Source organism: Natrix helvetica (assembly GCF_964273705.1).
Source record: "Natrix helvetica genome assembly, chromosome: 4".
Lineage (NCBI taxonomy): Eukaryota > Metazoa > Chordata > Lepidosauria > Squamata > Natricidae > Natrix > Natrix helvetica.
In genome coordinates this window covers 80,840,383-80,862,226 of record NC_138550.1, presented here as the reverse complement: position 1 = coordinate 80,862,226, position 21,844 = coordinate 80,840,383, and the positions used below count along the sequence as shown (strand labels likewise).

The following is a 21,844-nucleotide window of genomic DNA, read 5'->3' as shown; positions in this document are numbered from 1 at the left end:
CAAGCAAAGATGGCAGTAGTGAGTTTCTTAAAATACTGGCAATTATCCCCCTCATCCCCAAAAAATACACATCCCAGTACAAAAATAAAATTTAAAATTTTGTCTCATGTTTCAAAAGTACTTAATTTTCCTCTACAATTGATACTTTAGAAATCTTTTGAATAAAATATTAGAATATTCAACATGTTCATTGTAAATGTACACCTAGTTTTTTTCTACCTAGCATACTGTACATATATCCCATGTTGTTGTGTTTAAAAAAAAGATAGAATTGAATTAGGCATGAAAACATCTTTAGTGAATCCTAAAGTGATCCCAGTCTTGGCTTAAATAAATTGATATACGCAGAGCAATTTTCTAAAGCATGACACAACTGTTCTGATCTGGATATTTTTGGTGTCAAATATGGCGTGGGGTTTTGGAACTTACATAGATCCCTAATGTGTAAAAATCTGCACAACTTTTGTTTTTCTTCAGCTTCTTTGCCAGACGTGTCACCATTGGGCTTTGAAAAAAGATTTGAGGAGGCATCGCCGCTGAAAGGAACTGCGTTGGATTTACCAACGCCTTTTTTTGAGACAGAGTAACTCAGTTGCTGCTGTGGAAGGAGCAATCGGGAGTTTGTTCTGCCTTTCCTTCCCGAACTGCCTGCCAAAACCCCGGCCAAAGCTTCCATGCCAGAAGATGCACAGACCTGGATAAAGACTACAATTCAAGGGCATTGGCTCCATCCTTGGTTCTACAATCCACAGCCACTGCTCTTGCTTCTGCCTTGAGCGCGCAGTGGGATGCGGGATGCGCGCCTTCCTGAACCGGCGCCTCCGACCTTCGAAGGACCGTTAGTTTCGTTGGGGATACGTTCTTTCTCCGCCTTCCTTTTGCCTTAACGGCCAGCAGGATACGCTACTTTCTCGGGAATGGCAAGTTTTTGACTTTTCCTGCTAAGGAAGCCCCGCGCGGATTTCTGCAGGATGGGGTGATGTTGCGCGCCTAGCCACGAGAGGGATTTGCCCATTGGCTCCTTTTGGTTACGGAATTAAGAAAACGGCTCCCAACGACTGAATTTCGATTGAATTTTAAGGATTTAAAGGAAGAAGCTTCCGGTCCACTCAAAGGGCGCCCATTAGACATTGTATAAGCTTAAGGGCTTGCTTTCTGCAGTTCTTTCTCACCCCTTTACTCGGTGCTCGCGCTTTGCCCGGGCGAGCGAATTAAAACGTTTCGGGCGCCTCCGCCGCCGCCTCCTCGCCCGTCGCAGGTGGCGGCGGCCGCGGCGGCGCTTCGCTGAGGGAAAAAGAAGACAGCGCAGCCGCCTTGCTTGCTTTCCCGCCTGCCCGCCCCAGCCGGCCTCAGGAGCAGCAGTTAGCGGCGGCGGCGGCGGCAGCAGCAGGCGCGCGCGCTCCTGCCGGCGAAGGGAGGAGAGGCGAGGAAAGAGAAGGGAGTGCGGCGGCGGCTGCCACAGCATCGTCTCTTAGCGGGGCAAGGCTGCCAAGCTGAGGTGGCCGCACAAGAGAGCGCCGCTGCCGACCCCGTCGTGAGGATAAGAGAGCGGGATAGAGATTCAGCCAGACATCAGCCTCGGCTAGAGAAAAGAGCCAGCCTCTCGGAGCACGCCAGCGTGTGTGTGTGTGTGAAAGAGCTCGCCTCGCTCGGAGCGTTTGGCGAAGCACGGGAGTTTCGCAGTCGGAGAGGGAGGCGGTGGCGAAAAGGACGCGGCGGCCACGGCAAGATGCTGCAATTGGGCAAGGTCAGGACCTTGCATTGAAGCAGCCCGGGGGGCGTGCAGCCACCTCTCTCCAGCCCACCTTGAGGATTTGCCTTTTGTTGTTGGTATATGCTCGGGAAACAGCAAGCAAGGGCGACGGCGTTGGGTGAGTCGTGCCATTGCCAGCAGCAGGAGCATCATGGATGGTGCCCAGGCTTTCTCCTTTATTCCCCCCCCCCAATTCCTTGTGCAGAGGGATTGCCACTGGCAGCAGCAGCAGGAGGGGCCCGCATTGTAGAGGTCTTTCTCTCCCCCCCCCCTTCCTTTCTCTCCTCCACTCCTCCCTTTCTTTTTTAAAAATCCTCTCTTGGGATTTGGATGAAGTGCCCACGATTGTCTGGGGTTATAAATAGGTTTCGTTTAATTTTTATTTCGGAAGCTTCGCCGAAGAGGCGTACGAAAAGCAGCCTAATTCTACCGCCTGTTTTCCCCATATTTTCCCCCACCCCCTTTCTTTATACGGTCCCTCCCTCGCTGGTTTTATGTAGGGCATCGGCGGCAACACGGCTTTTCTTATCACCTGGCAATAATATTCTCCCTAGAGCTGTGAAATCGTAAATGCGTACCGGGGGAGGCGGGGGGGGGAAGCGAAGAGGCGAGCAATGGAGAGGCGGGTGGGAAGTAGACCTTATTTAGTCTCGGAATGCTGTGAAGCATGGCATTCGGATCTTGTAATATTTCATCTACGTGGAACCGATACTTAAGTCATACATGTATGTGTGGAGCTTCGTCTGCATTGGAAACGGGGAAGGGACCACCTCCCATCTAGCCCGCCTGGATCTGAAGGGATTTTAAATAGTGCCATTTCAGAAGAATCGTCTCCTGACTTTTTCGGGCGTGTGCGTTATATCACAAACGGAACGGAGGCGGTCCTGGTTTTGCATCAGTGCCTGTGAAAGGGCTGCCTTGATATTTGGCTGATTTATAATTAATGGCTGAAAGGAAAGACGCCTCTCGTTCGATCCATTTCCTCCCCCTTCCTTTCCCCTTTTTCTGGTGTGTAATGTGCTTGCATCGATTGCTTCTAACCTAGTCTCCACTGTGAGTCAAGTCGCTACTGAGGAGGTGCAGCAGACGAGACAGTAAATGGTGATGCACATATTCAGCTTTTGTTGGAAATGTTGGAGAAATCTTTTCCCAAGGAGATTATATTAGTAACTATGTAAAGTGTTATTTCTTTTTCTAAGTGCATACATCAACATGGAAAAGAAGGTGCATCTTATGTAGGATACATTTTGAAGCACCCTTTAAATGTAAAGTCTAATTTATTTAACCAAGAAAAGTATGGCTAACCTTAACCATCTCATCCAGGAAACTTTGCAGTAGCTTGCTAAAGATAATTGGGAAAAGATTGATAAGCCTATATTAACTTTTATCAACTGTAAGGAAGTGCATGCATTTACAAACACTTTTCAAATGTTTGTATGATTTATCATGGAAAGCAGTTGGAAAAGCTAAACTTTTGGATCTAAAACAATCTGTATACAAAAAAAAGTGACATTATGCAGCTTGGTGCATTTCTAAGTCTTTGCAAGATATATATAATTAAAAGGATTTTCCCAGTATGCTGAAGAACATATTGTCCATCAGAAACAAAGGATTTTGGCATGAAATACAAAGTCTTAAATCCTCATCCTGTGCCATATTTTTAATTTAAGTGAAGATCCACAGTCTAACTTTCTCTTAGCTACATAAATATAGTGGTTGATTGACTATTTGTAATACTTCAGATTCTGTTTTTGAAAATGAATACATTTCAGATTTCTCAGAAAACAGTTTGAAATTTTCACAATGATGTAAATCTCTTCTTGGTCCTTGGATTATCTGATGGCTATAAGCATAGTTGAGTTTCTCCAGTTTTTTTACAAAGATATGAAAAAATATTTGTTGTTTTCTAATAAATTTTTGAAGTTTTTAGATGTGTTTCTTTAGAAATCTGAGGCAACAGTTCCTGTCCTATATTTGATTGAATTCACCCTTTTCACAGTACACAGTGAAAATGACTATTAAAATTGCATTCTTCAAATCTACTTGTGTGGTTCAGATTAATTAAAAAGGGTTTCGCAATACTTTTCTGTTTGTTGTATTTGAGAAACTGTTTTCTATTCTATTACTATGTGACTGCTACAATATAAAAACATGAGAGTCCATCTTGAGCATGTTTTCCAGAGGTAGTATTTTTACAGACTGTTATATAAGAAAAGCTTTGGATTTTTTTTTAAAGGTAGATTTAAGCAGTTGCTAGATACAATACAATATAGCTAATCACTGAAAAATATACATTGTAACCATTTATTACATTGAATTTGTCATAGTAAATTATAAATACTAGATTCCAAGGAAGTATTACTATTATAGCTGTATTGAAGTTCTTTTTTTAAAAAAGTAACAAAACTATTTCAGTATGGGTTGAAAATATGTATCAAATATTCCTAAATTAATGAATGCTTGTTTTTATTCATGGTTGGCTTATACTGCATACAGCTGCAGAGAATGAAATTTTATTTATAAATAGTAGCATAATTTTTATTTGAATAAATTACTGTGAGTCACAGCAATTACTCTGATTTATTCCAATGGTAAAAATAAGTTTATTATGATTGAGTATAAGTAAAATCTCTTATAATATCAAGGAACATGATGAACCAGTTATTCTAAAATAGTGTTAGATATAATCTTAATATAGATCTGGCTCTGTTAATAACACGTTTTTGCCTACAATATGATACTATAAAATATGTCTGTTTTATTGTGGTTATTTTAGTATTTCGTTTGTAACAAGTTTCCAAACATTTATTTATTTTAAATAATAATACCACCAAATATTAATTATTTAAAAAGAGATGGAAAACATAGTTACAGAAGATTCATTTGCTTTCTTGTTACTCTGAAATAATTTATTATAATTGAAATATTATTTTCAACTATATGTTATAGTGAATTCCAGAAAAATAAGGTAGGTGGAGGAAGAGCACTTTTCAGCAACATTTCTTCAGTGCCTTTTATATAAAAGTTTTCAATGGGGTGGGAAGTAGCCATTCATATTCTACTCCTGCATTGAAGCAGTGGCTTGTTCCCATGAAATGTTTAACTGAGATGTCTAATCAAAATGGGTTAGAAAGTAGCCCATTTAACACAATCCCAGAACATTAAATTGAGGCCTAAGCAGGTCCTTTCTTGCATAGGTTTAAACTTAGCCCACCAGTCAGCTTTGTCACAAAACATCAAAATCCAGTTGGTTGTCCTGTTTTGCTTATACATTCCTTTTAAAAAAAATAGCTAAAAGGGAAGTTGACAGCAGGGAAATCCAGCCAGAGTGTGAGTTATACATTTTGATGTGAATTGGGTCTTAGGGCACTGCCAGTTTCCTTTCTTCCCAATTACCCCATTTTCTTTTTCATAATGTCAATTCTTCAGGGTAGGCCAGATATTCCAGAGTTATAATTTATTGAGGTGGGCTATAATAACCAAATCCTCCAAGCCCTGTTGTACTTCTTCTCCTCTTTCTCTTATATCTCAATAAATCATGGAGAAGTCTCTTCTTCCAACCCAGAAGTTAAGGGATGTTTCTGTCTTCTTTGTTTACATAAGAGTTTCTGAACATTTGCTTGAAGGCCATCTCCCTGGCTCTCTGCACATGCTGTTTCCTGCCTCCTTGGCCCGGAGGAGAGGGAGTACAGGTAATCCTCAACTTACAACCATGATGAGCCCAACATTTCTGTTGCTAAGTGAGATATTTGTTAAGTGAGTTTTGCCCCATTTTATCACTTTTCTTGCCATAGTTGTTAAGTGAATCATTGCAGTTCTTAAGTTAGTGACATAGTTGTTAAATGAATCCATATTCCCCATTGACTTTGCTTTTCAGAAGGTCACAAAAAGTGATCATATAGCCCCAAGACACTGCAACCATAAATATGAATCAGTTACCAAGAATCTGAATTTTGATCATGGGGATGCTGCAATGGTCATGAGTGTGAAAAATGGTCATGTCACTTTTTCCAGTGCTGTTGTAACTTTGAACAGTGACTAAATGAACTGTTGTTATTTGAGGACTACCTGTAGTAACATAGGAGTGGTTTTCTGACCTCAAGTACATGGAATCCTAGGTACATGGAGAGTGGTGATTCTATATTTCTAAAATGGCACCTGTTGACCCAGTTAGTTCAATTGCAGGTTGGAAGGATCATTGGTGAAGACATTCATATGGATTAGAACTGGCTAGGTCAAGGGTGTTATGAGCTCAAGGCTACTTGGGCAATCAAGAATATATGAGTTCATAGTACAGACAAAATTGACAATCGTAGGTAATATAAAACTGGGTGATGGGAAGTAAGCTGGACTTGAGTGGATTTATTTATTAATTCTTGCTTCGATACTCAACATGAGACTAATTTGAACTAAGTCTTCATTTTAATTCAGTAAAAATTATTTCTAAGAAATATTCATAGCCTCAAGAATTTAAAATTCTGCAATCATTCTGACTGATTGTTATTACTGTAGTTCATTTTATGGCTAGGTAAGGAGTTAATTTGCTTTCTTCCAGTTGTGGAAAGTACAAAGAAGAAAATGTCTCAATAGAAAAAAATCCACCATCCTCTCATTATCAGATTTGGAGCATTTGTTGGAAGCAATCCAGTTTGTTGTAAAACAAAACCAGACCATCTAGTTTGGAGATAACCCAACTGGCCTGTCAATTTTTTTCTCTTTTTGATATGATGAAATTCTGTTCATATAACTCCTTTTTAAAGTTAAATTTCTGAATTTGTGAGAAAAATTATTATGAGTACAGTATTAGATTGTCATACCTGAAAAACAAATGGAATAAGTACAGCAGAAGTGAGAAAGCATTTGTTTAGATACTGTATTTACTACTTTTTAAGAGACTCAGGTTCAGGGAGAGGGGGAGAAAGCGGAGTAGGAGTTGCAAAGGAGGAATTGTCATGTATGGGAAGCCCTGGAAAAAAATTGTTGCCCTTTTTCTTATGTTGCTTTTGAAGAGGTTTGATAGTTTGGCTTTTGGTTTGATTCTAGCTGAGGTAAGTCTATTAAGAGTTTACATTATATTTTTGTGTTTCCGACCACATTGATAAGAAAGTGTGGTACTGATTCTCACCAATTATGATTAAGGTAATTTGTAGGCTGCAAAAAACAGAATATAGAAATTATATACTGTACATCACTGGAGCCCCAGGTAACTCCACTGACCTCAAGAAAGAGAAGTAGTAAACCAGTGTAAACTTTATAAAAATGCTTCTTGGAGTTATATAACATATAATGACAATCCCATAGATGTGGAGAAGCAATAAGAACTAGTGGAATTCTTTAAATTATTTTATAATAATTTTTCAAAATATAATTGAAAAAAATCTCTGAATAGAAGATCCTTTGTATGATTTTTATAAATATCTGTAGTATTTTTTTCAGCCCCGTGATCAGTGTTATAAATGTAGTACTGGAGTGTGATGTTTTAATGGCTACTTTTTGGATATGGAACCCATAGCATGCATTATATATATATATATATATATATATATATATATATATATATATATATATATATATATATATATATATCCTTTCTGTACTTGTGTTTGAGAATTCTTAAATTTCTTTGGTTTTTAAACTAAGTTTTATAAATATTTTATCCATATGTGTTGTATTCACATTTATATATCTCTTTTGAAAAGTGTGAATAATACTATATAGCCACTTATCTAGTACTAGGTATACAGAACTGTCACATTTCAATAAAAAAAATATTTCTTCAAAAGTTTGTCCTTTCCACTTCAGTATTTTTTAGAATATATTTTCTCTCCCATTTTTAATCCACTACTACTTTCTTTAAAAGAAACTTCCCTTATTTAATCCTGAAGCTGTTTGTCATGTGACCTAGTAAATATGTAGAAGACTTGGCTGCAAAGAAGAGAGTAAAGCAAACAGGAAAGAAAGTGATTTTCTGCCATTTTACTTCCTCTCTGAGAAGTTGGGATATGTTTGTCTGTGCAGTGTTTGCTGGCCAAACAAAATTTAGGAAAAACAAAATATTCCAATAATTGAGCAAATTTTTATTACAAATTTCCTAGAAATACTGTATTGCAAAATGATTGAGAAGAATGTAGAAGTTATGAAATCTTGTGGGAGATGATGAAAATGTCAGAGAATACCATGGATGTACCAGCATAAGGAATAGAGTATTTTCTATCTAAAAACTATAAGATTTAATAACAGCCTTTCCTGGTATTCTTTAGATGATGGTATAACTTTTAGAATTTGTAAACAATTTGGAATTCTGGGCATTATAGCCCCACATATTAAGGGAGTATTAATCTGGGAAGGCTAGTGATCAGAAATGAAAACCTGATTCCAAATAAGTTTGTTCCTTGCTAAGATTTTTCCAAAAGCTAGATAATAGTCTACTATCCTATACTACCACTGACTTGCTATCAGAAAATAACATTTGGGAAAAAGTATAGGACAAATCATAGAAATCTGTTTAAAAACAATGTTTTATCTCAGACATTGCAAAAATATAGGTAATATGTAAAATACATGTACAGTTTGTGTATGTGTTATATTTTAAATTTCTCCCTTTAAAAATTATGGAGGGGGGAAACTTGCACACATTGCATAATTAATCTGCCCAGAACAACCCTTGTGCTTGCTAAAAATGCCAACTTGACAAAAAGATGTGGATATTTTTTCTATATAATATGGTATGCAACATATATAAATGTAGCTTCTATACCTGTGATTTTATCATGTTAAAATATTTTGTTCTATCAGGTTCTCTTCTATATGATTTTTAAAGTTTATTTATATTCTCTATTATTTATGGTCCACGTCACAGCCTTTCCTATATCAAAGCTGTTAATAGATGGGTCCATGAATAGTGACATCCATTATTGTAACATAAGATTTTATGAAATATGAAGTAGATTATCAACCTAAGACATATCTATGCCACATGCAACATTCCCTGCCAATGGTTAGAACAATAGTAGTTAATTGTGGCACATTTTGACAAGTATGCTACAGGGTCAAATAAAGCCCAATATATTAATTCACTGTGGAGAAAGAACTGATCTAGAAATTACCTTTTACAACAACAGACTTTTGACTGCATCTGATCAGCTAGGAGATATAGTAGTACTAATATACAAACACATTTCAAGATATAGTAGTGTACAGTAGTGACTCAGGGTGTTAAAGAGTGTCAAAATATCTATAACTGGCAAACATGTAAGGATGGTGATGATGATGATGATATCCATTCAATCAACTCCGACTCTTCACAATTCTATGAGAAAAAGCGAGAATTGAGATGGCAACAGACAGCAGATACCACCTCTGCAAAAAAGCTGAAGAAACAATGGACCACCTATTCAGCTGTTGCAAGAAGATCATCTGGACTAAATGCAACTAACAGCATAACAAAATACCAATACTTTTTTTCCATCTGCAAGATATATACCAGTGATGGTGAACGTTTTTCTGCTCGGGTGCCAAAAAGGCATGTGCAATAGCGCGCATGTGCATGCCCACACCCATAATGCGATGCCCTCCTCCACGCATGTGTACGCAACTCCCCGTGTTCCTCCCGCGCATGTGCACAGGCTGCACTGAAGCCTCTGGACTTTCAGTAGGCTGGTTGGACCATTTTTTGCCATCCACAGGCTTCGGAGGCTTTCCTGAAGCCTGGGGAGGGTGAAAACGGCCTCCCCCACACTCCAGAAAGCCGAAAATCAGCTGGCAAGCATGCACATGTGTGCTAGAGCTGACATAGGGCAACGCCTTGCATGCCCTCAGATACAGTTCCGCGTACCACCTGTGGCATGCAGGCCATAGGTTTGCCATCATGGATATATACCATCTGCAAGAAATACCATTTGCTTGCAAACAAGACCTGGTGGACAGTGACGGGTTTCCATTATTTTTACTACTGGTTTGCTCGTACACTTGCAATGTTTCTGCACATGCACAGAAGTATCCAGGTAGGTGGGCAGAGCCTCCCACTGCTGCCACTACCAGTTCACCCAATCTGGGCTGAACCGACAGAAACCCACCTCTGCTGGTGGGACAAGCTAAAGTGCTCTGAGACTTTAAAATTCAAACACATAAACACCTGGCATTAACACCACAGATTTAACAATTGTTAATGAAAATCTTAAAAAGTCTGGATAGTGCACATCAGTGGTGGGTTGCAGGTGATACGCCCCGGTACTGTTCAGGTACGGTGCTCCGGAGGGCCCACCCGCCTGCCCAAGCTCCTTCCCTGTCCTTTAAGCCTTGGGCGCTGCCAAGCAGCTGGTCTGTCGCGGAGGCTTGCGGAGGCGTTGCAGGCAGGAACGACGCATGTGCATGCCACACGTGAGTGCACGTGTACCACGCGCGTCCATGTGGGCGATGCCAGGCTCATTCCAATCGTACCGGTTGGAATAGGATCTGGAACCCACCACTGGTGGACATAGCAGTACCTGGATACAGCAGAATAGAAGAACTGAAGAAAATCACAAAATACAAAGGCCTGCAAATATAAGAAGAATGAATCTGGCAAAAAAGCAAAGATAGTATCTAATACTGATAGGCACTTGGGACATAATGCCAAAATGTCTTGAGCACCATTTGAGAACCATTGTCATTGACAAAATCACCATCAGTCAATTGCAAAATATAGCTTAACTTGGAACAGATTGCATCTTGCAATGATAGATTTAATATAATTAAACAGTTTCTGTTCATTCCAGATCCTTGGGAAGGACTTGATAAGTGGGTAAAAGTGCCAAATACAGTCTAAACTTCTGTCTGACTATGTGACCAACAAAAGTAATAATAGTATAAAAATTTTAATGATACCTCTTCTCCATCAATTATACATTGGTTGAAGAATTTTTGCTACATTTACTTGTTTATTTTGCTATAAACAAGTTTTTTTAAATAGTTGGGGGTATTAATGAGAAACTTAGTTAGATATTTCAATATGAATAATACATTTAAAACTCTGAATAGGTGTTACATCATTTTTCTTTGAACTTATCCTAATTTTAAAAGTCTACTTACAGACAGCCATCTGTCTTTTTGCAAGGTACTTTTCTCTGGCTCTTCCTTCTTGTTTTGTTCCACCCTCAGTTAGTGGCTGAAAATGGACATCTTTGATTTGCCAGAAACACAACCTGGTAAGGTCTCATCAAACCTGTCTCTGTCTCTCTCTGCGTCTCTCATTCTTTCTCATTTTCTCAGCAAAGTGCCAGTCTGAGAGAACTGAAACTACTCAAAAAAAGAATTTTCAGCTGAGGATTTGTTGAAATGACTCTTTTATAGTTGGCAGTTAGGCAGGAATTCACCAAACATTTTCAATTTATCCCAATTTGCCTGTTTATTTCTTCAGCTAGTGTCCTTCCCCAGGTGTCTTTTTTGCCTCCTTTTTCCTTGGAAAGCATACGTGATGTGCCTGCCTCCTTATAATGATGACTTTAGGCATTTTATTGCCTTTCCCTTAAGCAGTTGGATTTAGCCTTTTTAGGGGGATCCTTACATTTCATTATGCAGACTTTTTGGATATTTCACCATGGTCTATATTATTTCATATACAGTAACCAAAGAGCTTCTACATCCCTAAAATTACCTTTTTAACAAAATCCATTTTTCTGGATTTCACTGACTTGAAGAAGCATATTCTATTACCTATCAAAGGTAATAGAAAACATATAATATAACTGTGGAGATTTGTGTTGTCAAATATATGATGGCCACTAAATCTGATTTTAAAATGGGAGTGAACCAATTTCTAAATGCATGTGGCGAGCCTTGGTGGGTGGAGAGATGATGTATGTATGTACGTGTGTGTAGATAGATAGATAGATAGATAGATAGATAGATAGATAGATAGATAGATAGATAGATAGATAGATAGATAGATGATAGATAGATGATAGATAGATAGATAGATAGATAGATAGATGATAGATAGATGATAGATAGATAGATAGAAAGATAGATAGATAGATAGATAGATAGATAGATAGATGATAGATAGATAGATAGATAGATAGATAGATAGAAAGATAGACAGACAGACAGACAGACAGACAGACAGACAGACAGACAGACAGATAGATAGATGATAGATAGATGATAGATAGATAGAAAGATAGATAGATAGATAGATGATAGATAGATAGATAGATAGATAGATAGATAGATAGATAGATAGATAGATAGATAGATAGATGATAGATAGATGATAGATAGATGATAGATAGATAGATAGATAGATAGATAGATAGATGATAGATAGATAGATAGATAGATAGATAGATGATAGATAGATAGATAGATGATAGATAGATAGATAGATAGATAGATAGATAGATAGATAGATGATAGATAGATGATAGATAGATAGATAGATAGATAGATAGATGATAGATAGATAGATAGATAGATAGATAGTTTTATTCAGCTGTCCAAAAGCTTCAGGATTGCCGCCATATGCAGTTCAGAATGCAATTTCCAGTCCATTTGATTTCTGTAAATTGGAAAGAAAGGATGCCATTTCCCTGGTAAAATTATGCAAATTGACTTTATTATATCATCACTTTTTCTTTTTCATATTAGAAACATATTGGCAATTCTATGTATTCTCTTACCTCAGAAAACTCACTAAACAATGCTTGAAATGCTTCTTCAGGCATGTGAAAATATTCACATAAATCAACTTTCCATTTCAAGTTATCCTTAATATGAACTATTCATAATCAGAGTTAAATGCTTCCTATATTTTTGAATGTATGCCAAAGGAACAGCTTTTTATTTTAATATGAAGTATTAAACATGTTGCAGATTACTATTTTGTCATGAATTCAGTGTTAGCCTATCTCATTGACTGAAAATCTATTTTTATTTAGATAATTCATGTACAGTAGTAAATTATACAAAAAAGCAGATTTAATATGAAGGGAATAAATAACTATTACAAACAATTGTCTTAATTCATTTTTAAAAGCTAACCTGCATTAGGATTTTAGTTAGCAATGGCCATTGTATTTGAACAATTCAAGTTTATAGCTAAAACTGGGACTGATCTGAACAAATTTTCCCTTTCCCTTAATGTATGAAAATAGCTATGTTTTTAAGAGCTCTATGATATAGAACAGTACTAGAATAGGAGATAAATACATTGCCTTATATGAAGCATATATCTTCAGAGTAATCCTTATGATTTGATCCTCTTTGTTACCTCCTTATAATTCTGAGGGATTTCTAAAGAACTTTTTATTTATCTTTTGAATCCCTTCACATTTATTTCACTGTTCTATTACAGTAGCCTGATTCGTACAAGCTAAGCCAAAAAGTGGGTTTTGTCTTAGTTTCTATGAACTTGCACTTTATGGATTGCAGAACCCACACAACTTGAGCTTTTGAATTTTATTTAATCAACTATTGTTGTGGGTTTATTACATCCACCATTATGTATAAGTCTAATCAATCCAGGAGTGGGTTTCTACTGGTTCGGACTGGTTCAGATGAACCGGTAGCTCTGAGTATCAGTTGTGAGCGAACTGGTTTGACCTGACGATCAGATGGGCCCAACTGCCCACCCGCGCTATTTTCCTACCTTTATCTTCTCAGCTGATTTACGCAGCAGAGCAGATTGCTGAACGAATCAGCTGTGTTACTCCTCCAAAGAAACCTAGAAGTGAAGATTTCTTCAAACTGCGCACATGCGCACAGCGCATGTCTGGCATGGGTGCCCGCAAAGTGCATGCACATGCGCAAATCGCACAATCACTGAACCAGTTGTTAAACTGGGAGGATCCCACCACTGAATCAATTGCTTGTGAACTCTCTTTCCTTGTTCAACCTGGCTTAGAAACTGGTTCAATTCATTTTTCCTACTTTTCCCTCAATCCTTGCCAGTCAGTTTCACTAAATTCCTGAAGGGCAGTACATTTCCTTATGACCACCTGTTGCATTTTCATAAAAACTCCCAACACATTTCTTCGTAATTATTATGGTGTTCCATAGGGACTCTTTCATTGAAAATGTAGCTCTATTCTTTGCTCTAGCAGTAATTTTCATAAACACTTATTTTTTTTTACAAAATTATATTTCAAAAGCAGCATTGGCAACATCTGTGAAATTTGACATGATCCACTTTGTCCCACTCTAGTTTGCCTGAACATATCCTTAAATTCTTTTGAGGAACCTTTGTATTTTTTATAGCAGTTGTTTTTTTCTCTGATGTTACTCCTGATTCCTGAATTTAGCTTCCAGAGAAACTCAGTTTGAGCCATTTGTAGAACTTTCCCCCCCTTTATTTATTAAAATATATGTTCCACATTCCCCTAATAGTTTGGGCAGTTTAAAAAAAATAAAAATCATAAAGACACATTATAAAAAAAACATAAAATACACAAAATGATACATTTTGAGAAATCTTTGTTTAAGTATGGTAATGAGGGAAACCTCAACTTGCAGGACAGTTTGTTTTACAAAACGGACCTTACCAAAATGAAATTCTAATTAGCTTTCATTATGTATGTTTATAGATTACCAACAGGACATAGCCAGTATGCTTTCCTCCTCCTATTTTCCCCACAACAACAACCTTGTGAGGTGAGTTGGGCTGAGAGAAAGTGACTGGCCAAAAGTCACTGAGCTGCTTTTCATGCCTAAGGTGCAACAATAATTTATTGTATGTTTCCTGCTTTCTAGCCTAGTGTAAACCAAATTGGCTGCTCCAGGGGAACAAAACCTTTGAGACAGCATAGCATAAGAGTTGAAAAAAATTAAAAACTAGAGTTACCCATAAGAAGAGAGAAGGCTTTTTCTTATCAATGCAAAGGGGAGCCTGGATTATGCAATGAGGATTATTCCCAGGCCAATGTACAGTGGGTGAGTTCCAAAATCCCAAATATAGCATAGGATTTTATAGGTTCATGATACAAAGTACACATGGTTTTAAACCATCTTTCTACTTTAACAATCACTATTTACAGTACATAATAATTCACCCAACATGCAGATTCTGTGATGGCTGATCTCTGTTTGTATTAGATATGTAAATAATTTGCTTCTAGTTATCCAAGATTCAGGTATTACCCCCTCTTAATGATGGATTTAGATATATTGTACTTTTAAGTTAATTTTTAATTTTCATGTACAATCATTAAGAATGTTTTCTTAATGGGCAATTCCCTATAACAACAATTTTGTATATGGCTATAGTATAGTATATTCACCAAAAACGGCCCCATTTTCACCAAAAACATGCCCATTTTTGGCCTGCAGAGTGTTTCTAGGGGTTGGGGAGGCCAAAAACGTGATGCATGGAGGACTGGGGAGCCCAACACCGGACCTGTTTTTTGTGAAAATGGGCCCGATTTTGGTGAAAACTGGCCATGCAGAGCACTGCAGAGTGCTTCTGGGGGCCGGGGGGGGGCAAAAAAGCCCGTATTCAGTCTATAAGACCCACCTAAATTTTCACCCACTTTCAGGGCAAAAAAAGTTTGTCTTGTACTCGGAAAAATATGGTTAGTTACTTTTTGACTTTGCAGAAGGTATTTGCTGCATTAGTTCAGCCTTTGCCAAGTAGTGGCAAGAGCAGTACACAACTAGAACTATTGCCTCCACACAACAATTCGGAATAAGATACACACTTGTAAAAGTAGTGACATCTTTTATCTTTCACATGAGGCTACTGGATAAGTTCATCCAATACCATAGATGAGGTATTACCAGCATGCTGATGATTCTATATCTCTGAAGGGGTGACACAAATGTTACTGTCACTGCCCTCTGTCAGTACCTGGAAGCTGTAGAGGTCTAAATGGGGGAACAACAGGCTTCAACTGAAGGCTGATAAGACTGAGTGGCTATGGGTGTATGGAGCCTTGGGATCTGCAAGGTTAACAACTTTAGTTCTGGATGGGGGTCACACTGCCCTAGACAGACCCTGTGTGCATCTTGGTAATATCCTAGACTCATGACTCTTGCTCAAAGAGCAATCGTGAAATAGGAGCACCTTTGTACAACTTTTGTGTTGTGGCCAGTTGCTCCCTTTCTAAGACCCTGTATTCAGTTACTCATGCCCTGATCATCTCACATTTGGGGCAGTGCAATGCTCTTTACACAGAGCTACACTTCCAGAAATTACAGCTGGCAGAAAATGCAGCAAGAGGACAGTTTTAGGGGCCCCTAGGGTGGCTCATGTAACCACCATTAAAGCCCTTTATGATATGAGTCCAGGCTATCTGAGGAAATGTTTCACTCTAATACAAACTGTTTCATCCCTAGCCACTCTGACTGAAGACATGCTGGATAAGACTTTTTTTCTCCCATGGTCCCACTTTGGAACATTGTGCCCCTTGAGGTCAGATCCATCCCTATCCTCTTGACTTTCCAAAAGGCTTGAAAACCTGGCTCTACTGGCTTGGGCCCCCAATGATGGTATCCGACTCTGAAGGTAATCAGGAGACTAAAGAAAATCCCATATCCATCCTATTTATATATTGGTTTTTTTCTTATCTGGTTTCTTTTGTTGTTGTTAATTTTTAATTGTTTAACGTTTTAAACTTACTGTTTTATAATGTTTTATGATGTTATAAGCCACTGATTATTAGATGACAGTGAGATGGATGACATGAATTTCTTAAATAAATAAAAATTCTAGTAACAGCAGTTGAAATGGAAAGTTGAATATCTATATACTTCCGTAACACCACTTTTGAAACAAAGTCTGTACTAATCTTGCATCAAGTATCCAGCTAAAGGGTCCCTGCCAAAACTCTATGATACATATCAGGTTGTTCTTTTATCCAAAGAACACATAAGGTATTCCTTGACTTACAACGGTTTGTTCAGCAGCTGTTCAAAATTACAATAGTTCTGAATGAAGCGACTTGTGACCTGTACCCAAAGCCATGGGTATTGTAGTCCTCCAGCAGTCACACAATCAAAATTGATCACTTGGCACTTACAACAGACTGCAGGGATATTGCAACTCCTCCCACCTGCCTGTACCTGTATCTCCCTCTCCCATCTATGTCTGTAAATGCCTGGAAAGGCAGGCCAAGCCAGTGAAGGAGTTTGGGTTGGAGCATCCTAGACATTTGGGCTTCATGAAAAGAAGGGAACTGCTTTACACCCTTGGAGTCTCCTGGGCATTTGGAGCTTCCCTTTGGAGTTCCTGGCAGAGCAGGTCCTTTGCACCCTGTAAAGGCTTATTGGGGGTTCAGACCATGTGGGGGTGGCTGCTTCGTGCCCCACTGTAGAAGCTTCCCAGGTGTTTCGTGCTTACTTTTCACTATGCTGCTAGAGGAAAAGAGGAAAACTCTATACCTATCCATACATATAATTTCAAAACAACTAACTGTTCTTCATACATGTACATACTATTTGATTTATTTACCATCTCTGTTGATGATTTCAGGAGACACTATAGATTGCTAAAAAAAGAGTTTAGGAACTACTGATCTTGAGCAATATATTACAATGAGCTTAATTTTCTGCATTAGGTGATCACATTTTAAAAATCTGTCTTCAGCGGCTGATGAACATTGTTTCTTGAGATTCTTTTGGGAATTTACTGTAGTTTCTTATTTCTCTTTGGCACTGAGAGATAGTTGTAGACTATCAATACGATAATAAAATTGCTTTGAGATTTCTTAATGGGAAGCAGCAATACAGATAAATAAAAAATAATATATTCTTGGCTCAGTCAGAGAGCTCTGCTAAGTTCTTGGTATTTAAAGAACTGAGCACTATGAAATAGCTTGATCCACAAATTGCCCAGGTGGCAAAATATGAGGATACTAACATCTTGAAACTAGATTTGTTTGATGGCATCCAAAAAAAGATGACTCCAAGTGAAAAGATAAGTTATAAATTGCTGTTGTAACTTTGTACCATTGTTAAATGAACTTGAGGATTGCCTGTACAGAGCCTTAATAAATGCATGATTCATTTAACAACCACGTGATTCATGTAATGACTCAGTAATTTGCTTAATAACCACAATAAAATTGGAATCAGTCATCTGATGACTTGTTTTATGACTGTACCAAATTATGATATAAATTTAAAAACTCAAAAGTCTACTTGTATTCCAATTTACAATTCCTAGTTTCCATAAGATAGTAAATTGTAGGACTCATTTACAATTGGCTATGTTATTTGTTTTGACCATATGTATTACTGCCTTAGTAACACCTGCCTTGGTAGGTCCCTTGGGAACACCTATGATTTGAATAATATTACAGCATGTTTTTTAGAAGCTAAGCCAATAATTTTTAATTTAATTTTTTCCATTTCTAATTGCAAGGATTGCCTTTTAGAATGAGTTAGGCAGCATATTAAATAAATAAATAAATAAGTTTTATTGCTAATTAAAATTTTATACAAGAAATTCAATATCTGAATTCAACTTTGCTGTTTTACTAAATCAGTAGATTCCAATTGTTAATTTTAAAAAAGTGGTTTTTCTAAACAGCAAATTTACCAAAACATTATTTTTTGAATTAATCAGATTATTTTGCAAATGTTTAAAAAAGATTGGTTGTTGATAATCATATCCATACATGGTTACTGAAAAGCAATATTAATGGAACAAATGAAAGACTGCATGATAAAATGGATGCAAAGTTTCAAACAAGTAATCACAATCAATGGGGATCAATGGAAAGCTGATGCAAAATGTATTATAGATGGCAATATACGTCTGTTGATGATTGCAAACATGAACAAAAGATATAAAAATAAATGCTGGAAATGGTATAACAAGGTAGAATATTCTGATAGTCATGCAAAAAAGAAACAACAACCAGAAGAGTATTCTAAAAATACATCAAAATATTCATGGAATTTTGAAAATAAAATTTAATTGAAAATGAATATTTTATTAGTAACTGAGAGCATAAATGAAAAGTATCACAATTTTGAGATACATATCAACAATAAAAATCAGTTTAGCACAAGACAAACCTTGTTGCTGATACAAGATTGGGAAACCAAAATTAGAGAATATAAGTAGCAATGCAGAAATTGATTGCATAAATTCACAAAAACAAAAGTTTAACCAAATTCAAATAGAAATAACTGTCTTTCATATTACACAACAAGGCAGGCTAAGACATTTAGAATCTGACTTTTGAAGAAAAGAGAAATTGATTTAAAAAGAACTGAAATGATAAATATAAATTTCATTAGCAGAAGGGAGTGAAATGGTAGTGTGTTTAGTATTGCATATATTAATCTTATATATTTTTTAAAAAACACATTCATTTTAAAACACATTTCTTCATTTTATATATAATGAATCAATTAATTATCACAGGTTTTGTTGACAGAACAACTTATGGATGATCCTGAATACACTTACATCAGTATGAGGAAAAGGTAATGAAATGGATAATGGCAGCGTTTCCTCATGTGTTCAGCAAGAGAGCAAAATACAAAACAGAATCTATAGTTTCAATATACTAAGCTCTAGGGTTAACTATAGAATACAAGCAATGTAATATTAAGCTTATTTAAGATACATTTAAGATATAAGATTTGTATCGTAATGTTATGCTAAATTGGTAATTCTCTCTTTCTTTCTCTCCCTCCCTCCCTCCCTCCCTCCCTCCCTCCCTCCCTCCCCTACTCTTCTAAAAGTATGCAAAACAAAAACTATAAATAGACCAAAAAGGAAAGGACCCACATGTTCATTTAATGGCTGCATCAGGGGGAAGCAGGTTTGGGGTTCTTAAGTATTGTTTTGCCTAATGGCCTTTGAAACATGCAATTGTAATGAGCAGGCTCCATTATGGCAATATGTCAAGGACTGTCTGTAATAAAATAGCTGGACCTTGAGGAACTTCTGGAACATTAATAAGGATGGTGCTAATGTCATATCTGGCAGGGAGAATGTTCAAAAAGGCAGGAGTCATGTCAGAGAAAGCATTGTTTCCTGGGATCAGCCAAGTGTAAGCCTGTAGCAGATGGCACCCGCAGTAGACTTTCTGTGCTGGATTTAATCGGAGGAGCAGATGTAATTGGAGAGAGTTGGTTACTCAGATAACCTGCCCTATGCCATGAAGAACTTTAAAAGTTAAAACCAGCACGTTGGACACAGAAGTAAACAGGTAACTAATGCAAGTTGCAGAGCAGTATATAACATATACTGTTTTAAGCCACACATACAAGTGCCTGCACTAATGCATTCTGCACTAGTTGAAACTTCTGGATATTCTTCAAGGATAGCTCCATAAAGAAGGCATTACAGTTGTCCAGTCTGGAGATGACTAGAGTATGAGTGACCATGAGCAGAGCCTCCTAATCTAGGAATGAGTGCAATTAGAACACAACATGAAGCTATGCAAATGCTCTCCTAGATATATAGTAACTGCTACCTGCTCTTCAAGCAGGAGCCATGAATCCAGGACTCCCGGGTTGCACCTTGGGTCTCTCTGGGGCAGTGGAACACCATCCAGTATCAAAGATGGCATAGTCTTAGAACTGGCAGTCCAAAGCCACTTAGCCTTGCTGGATTCCTCCTCCTTTTCTCTGAAATAATAATCATTTTAACCTTTTCCTCAAACTTTTCATCTCTTTTTAATCCCCAAACCCTCAGTTCAATCTTTTCTTTCAACAGAAAGTCCATATAACAGTGATGGCGAACCTATGGCACGCGTGCCACAAGTGGCACACGGAGCCATTTGTCAGGGCACGTGAGGCGCTGCCCTGTTAGCTGGCCAGCGCGCATGCGCGCGCTGGCCACCTGAGTTCACCTTTTTAAAAGCTATTTTTCGCCTTCCCCACGCTCCAGAGGCTTTATAGAAGCCTGGGGAGGGCGAAAAGAGCCTCCCTCGCCCCACCAGGAGGCCCTCTGGAGGCTTCAGGGACCGTCCGGAGGCTTCCCTGAAGCCTTCGGAACGCTTAAAACCACCCTCCGAGCAAACCGGAAGTGACTTCCGGGTTGCTCAGAGGGTCGTTTTAAGCGCTCTGAAGGCATCAGGGAAGCCTCCGGACGGTCCCTGACGCCTTCGGAGCGCTTAAAACCACCCTCTGAGCAAACCGGAAGTGACTTTCAGGTTGCTCGGAGGGTGGTTTTAAGCGTTCTCAAGGCTTCAGGGAAGCCTCCGGATGGTCCCTGAAGCCTTCGGAGGGCCTCCGGGGGGGGAGGCTCTTTTCGCCCTCCCCAGGCTCCTATAAAGCCTCTGGAGCCTGGGGAGGGCGAAAAAAGCATGTAAAATGGGGGGTCGCACGTTGTGCGCGCATGCGCACTGGGGGCGTCGCACGTTGCATTATGGGTGCGGCACGCCTGCACACGACCCCCCTGCGCTCCCCCCACTTGTGGCACGCGAGCCAAAAAAGGTTCGCCATCGCTGCCATATAAGGTTTCAAGATATTCAGAAAACTGTTCATCAGTTTTTCCTCTGATCAAACTGGTTTGTGATTTCTGCAAGTTTTATTTGTTTTTATTTATTTTTCCTATTTGTTATTAATATTTGTATAATCAATACAAGTTTAAAAACCAAAGAATATTCCAACATGCTTCTGGTAGACTAATGGAAACTGAAGCAAGCTTTATCATTGCTCCCTTTTAATATATTGTTCCATAACTGAGCACTCTTGAATAGGAATAGCTTTATTTTCTACACTTACATGTTTTATCATCGAGTTCATCAGTTGTCCTGCCATTCAAGGGCTTTTTTTTGTCCTATCATTCAAGGACAATTTACTGCTTTTTATTTTGTTGATGTATAGATCCAAGTAGTAGGAATAGAGTTTGAAATAAATATGCTTCAACATGTCTCATAATATGCACATCAAGCCTCAAACAGCTTGTCATACCTGGGGTGGGGGAGAGAAAGGGGAAAACAATGCCCAATTGATTGAAGGTTAGAGGCCAAACAGAGACCGGAAGCACAGGCACTGGATGGTGGACTGCTAATGAGAAATGGAATGCTGATGTCAGATACTGGTGGGTGGGAAGGGGCATGGTCTTTCCTATATATATAGAACGCTGGAGGCAGTAACTGCCAGTGCTGACTTTGCAACTGTCAAATACTCATTTGTGCCAGGCCTCAGGTTTGA

At 38.2% G+C, this 21,844-nt stretch overlaps 1 protein-coding gene across 11 annotated transcripts in view; it reads left to right on the top strand.

Annotated features, from left to right (window-relative positions):
• Positions 1-1,545: 1,545 nt before the first annotated feature.
• CTNND2 (catenin delta 2) overlaps positions 1,546-21,844 on the top strand; it is a 525,796-nt gene continuing 505,497 nt past the window's right edge. For 4 of the 11 annotated variants that reach the window (XR_014175415.1, XM_081953373.1, XM_081953374.1 and 1 more), the window contains exon 1: positions 1,546-1,871. Coding sequence is in view for 10 of the 11 variants with exons in the window: in XM_081953373.1 (XP_081809499.1) it covers positions 1,835-1,871 (37 nt within the window). In the remaining variant the exon portion in view is untranslated. The remainder of the gene's footprint in view (positions 1,872-21,844) is intronic. The other 7 variants (XM_081953367.1, XM_081953368.1, XM_081953365.1 and 4 more) reach the window with 6 other exon arrangements.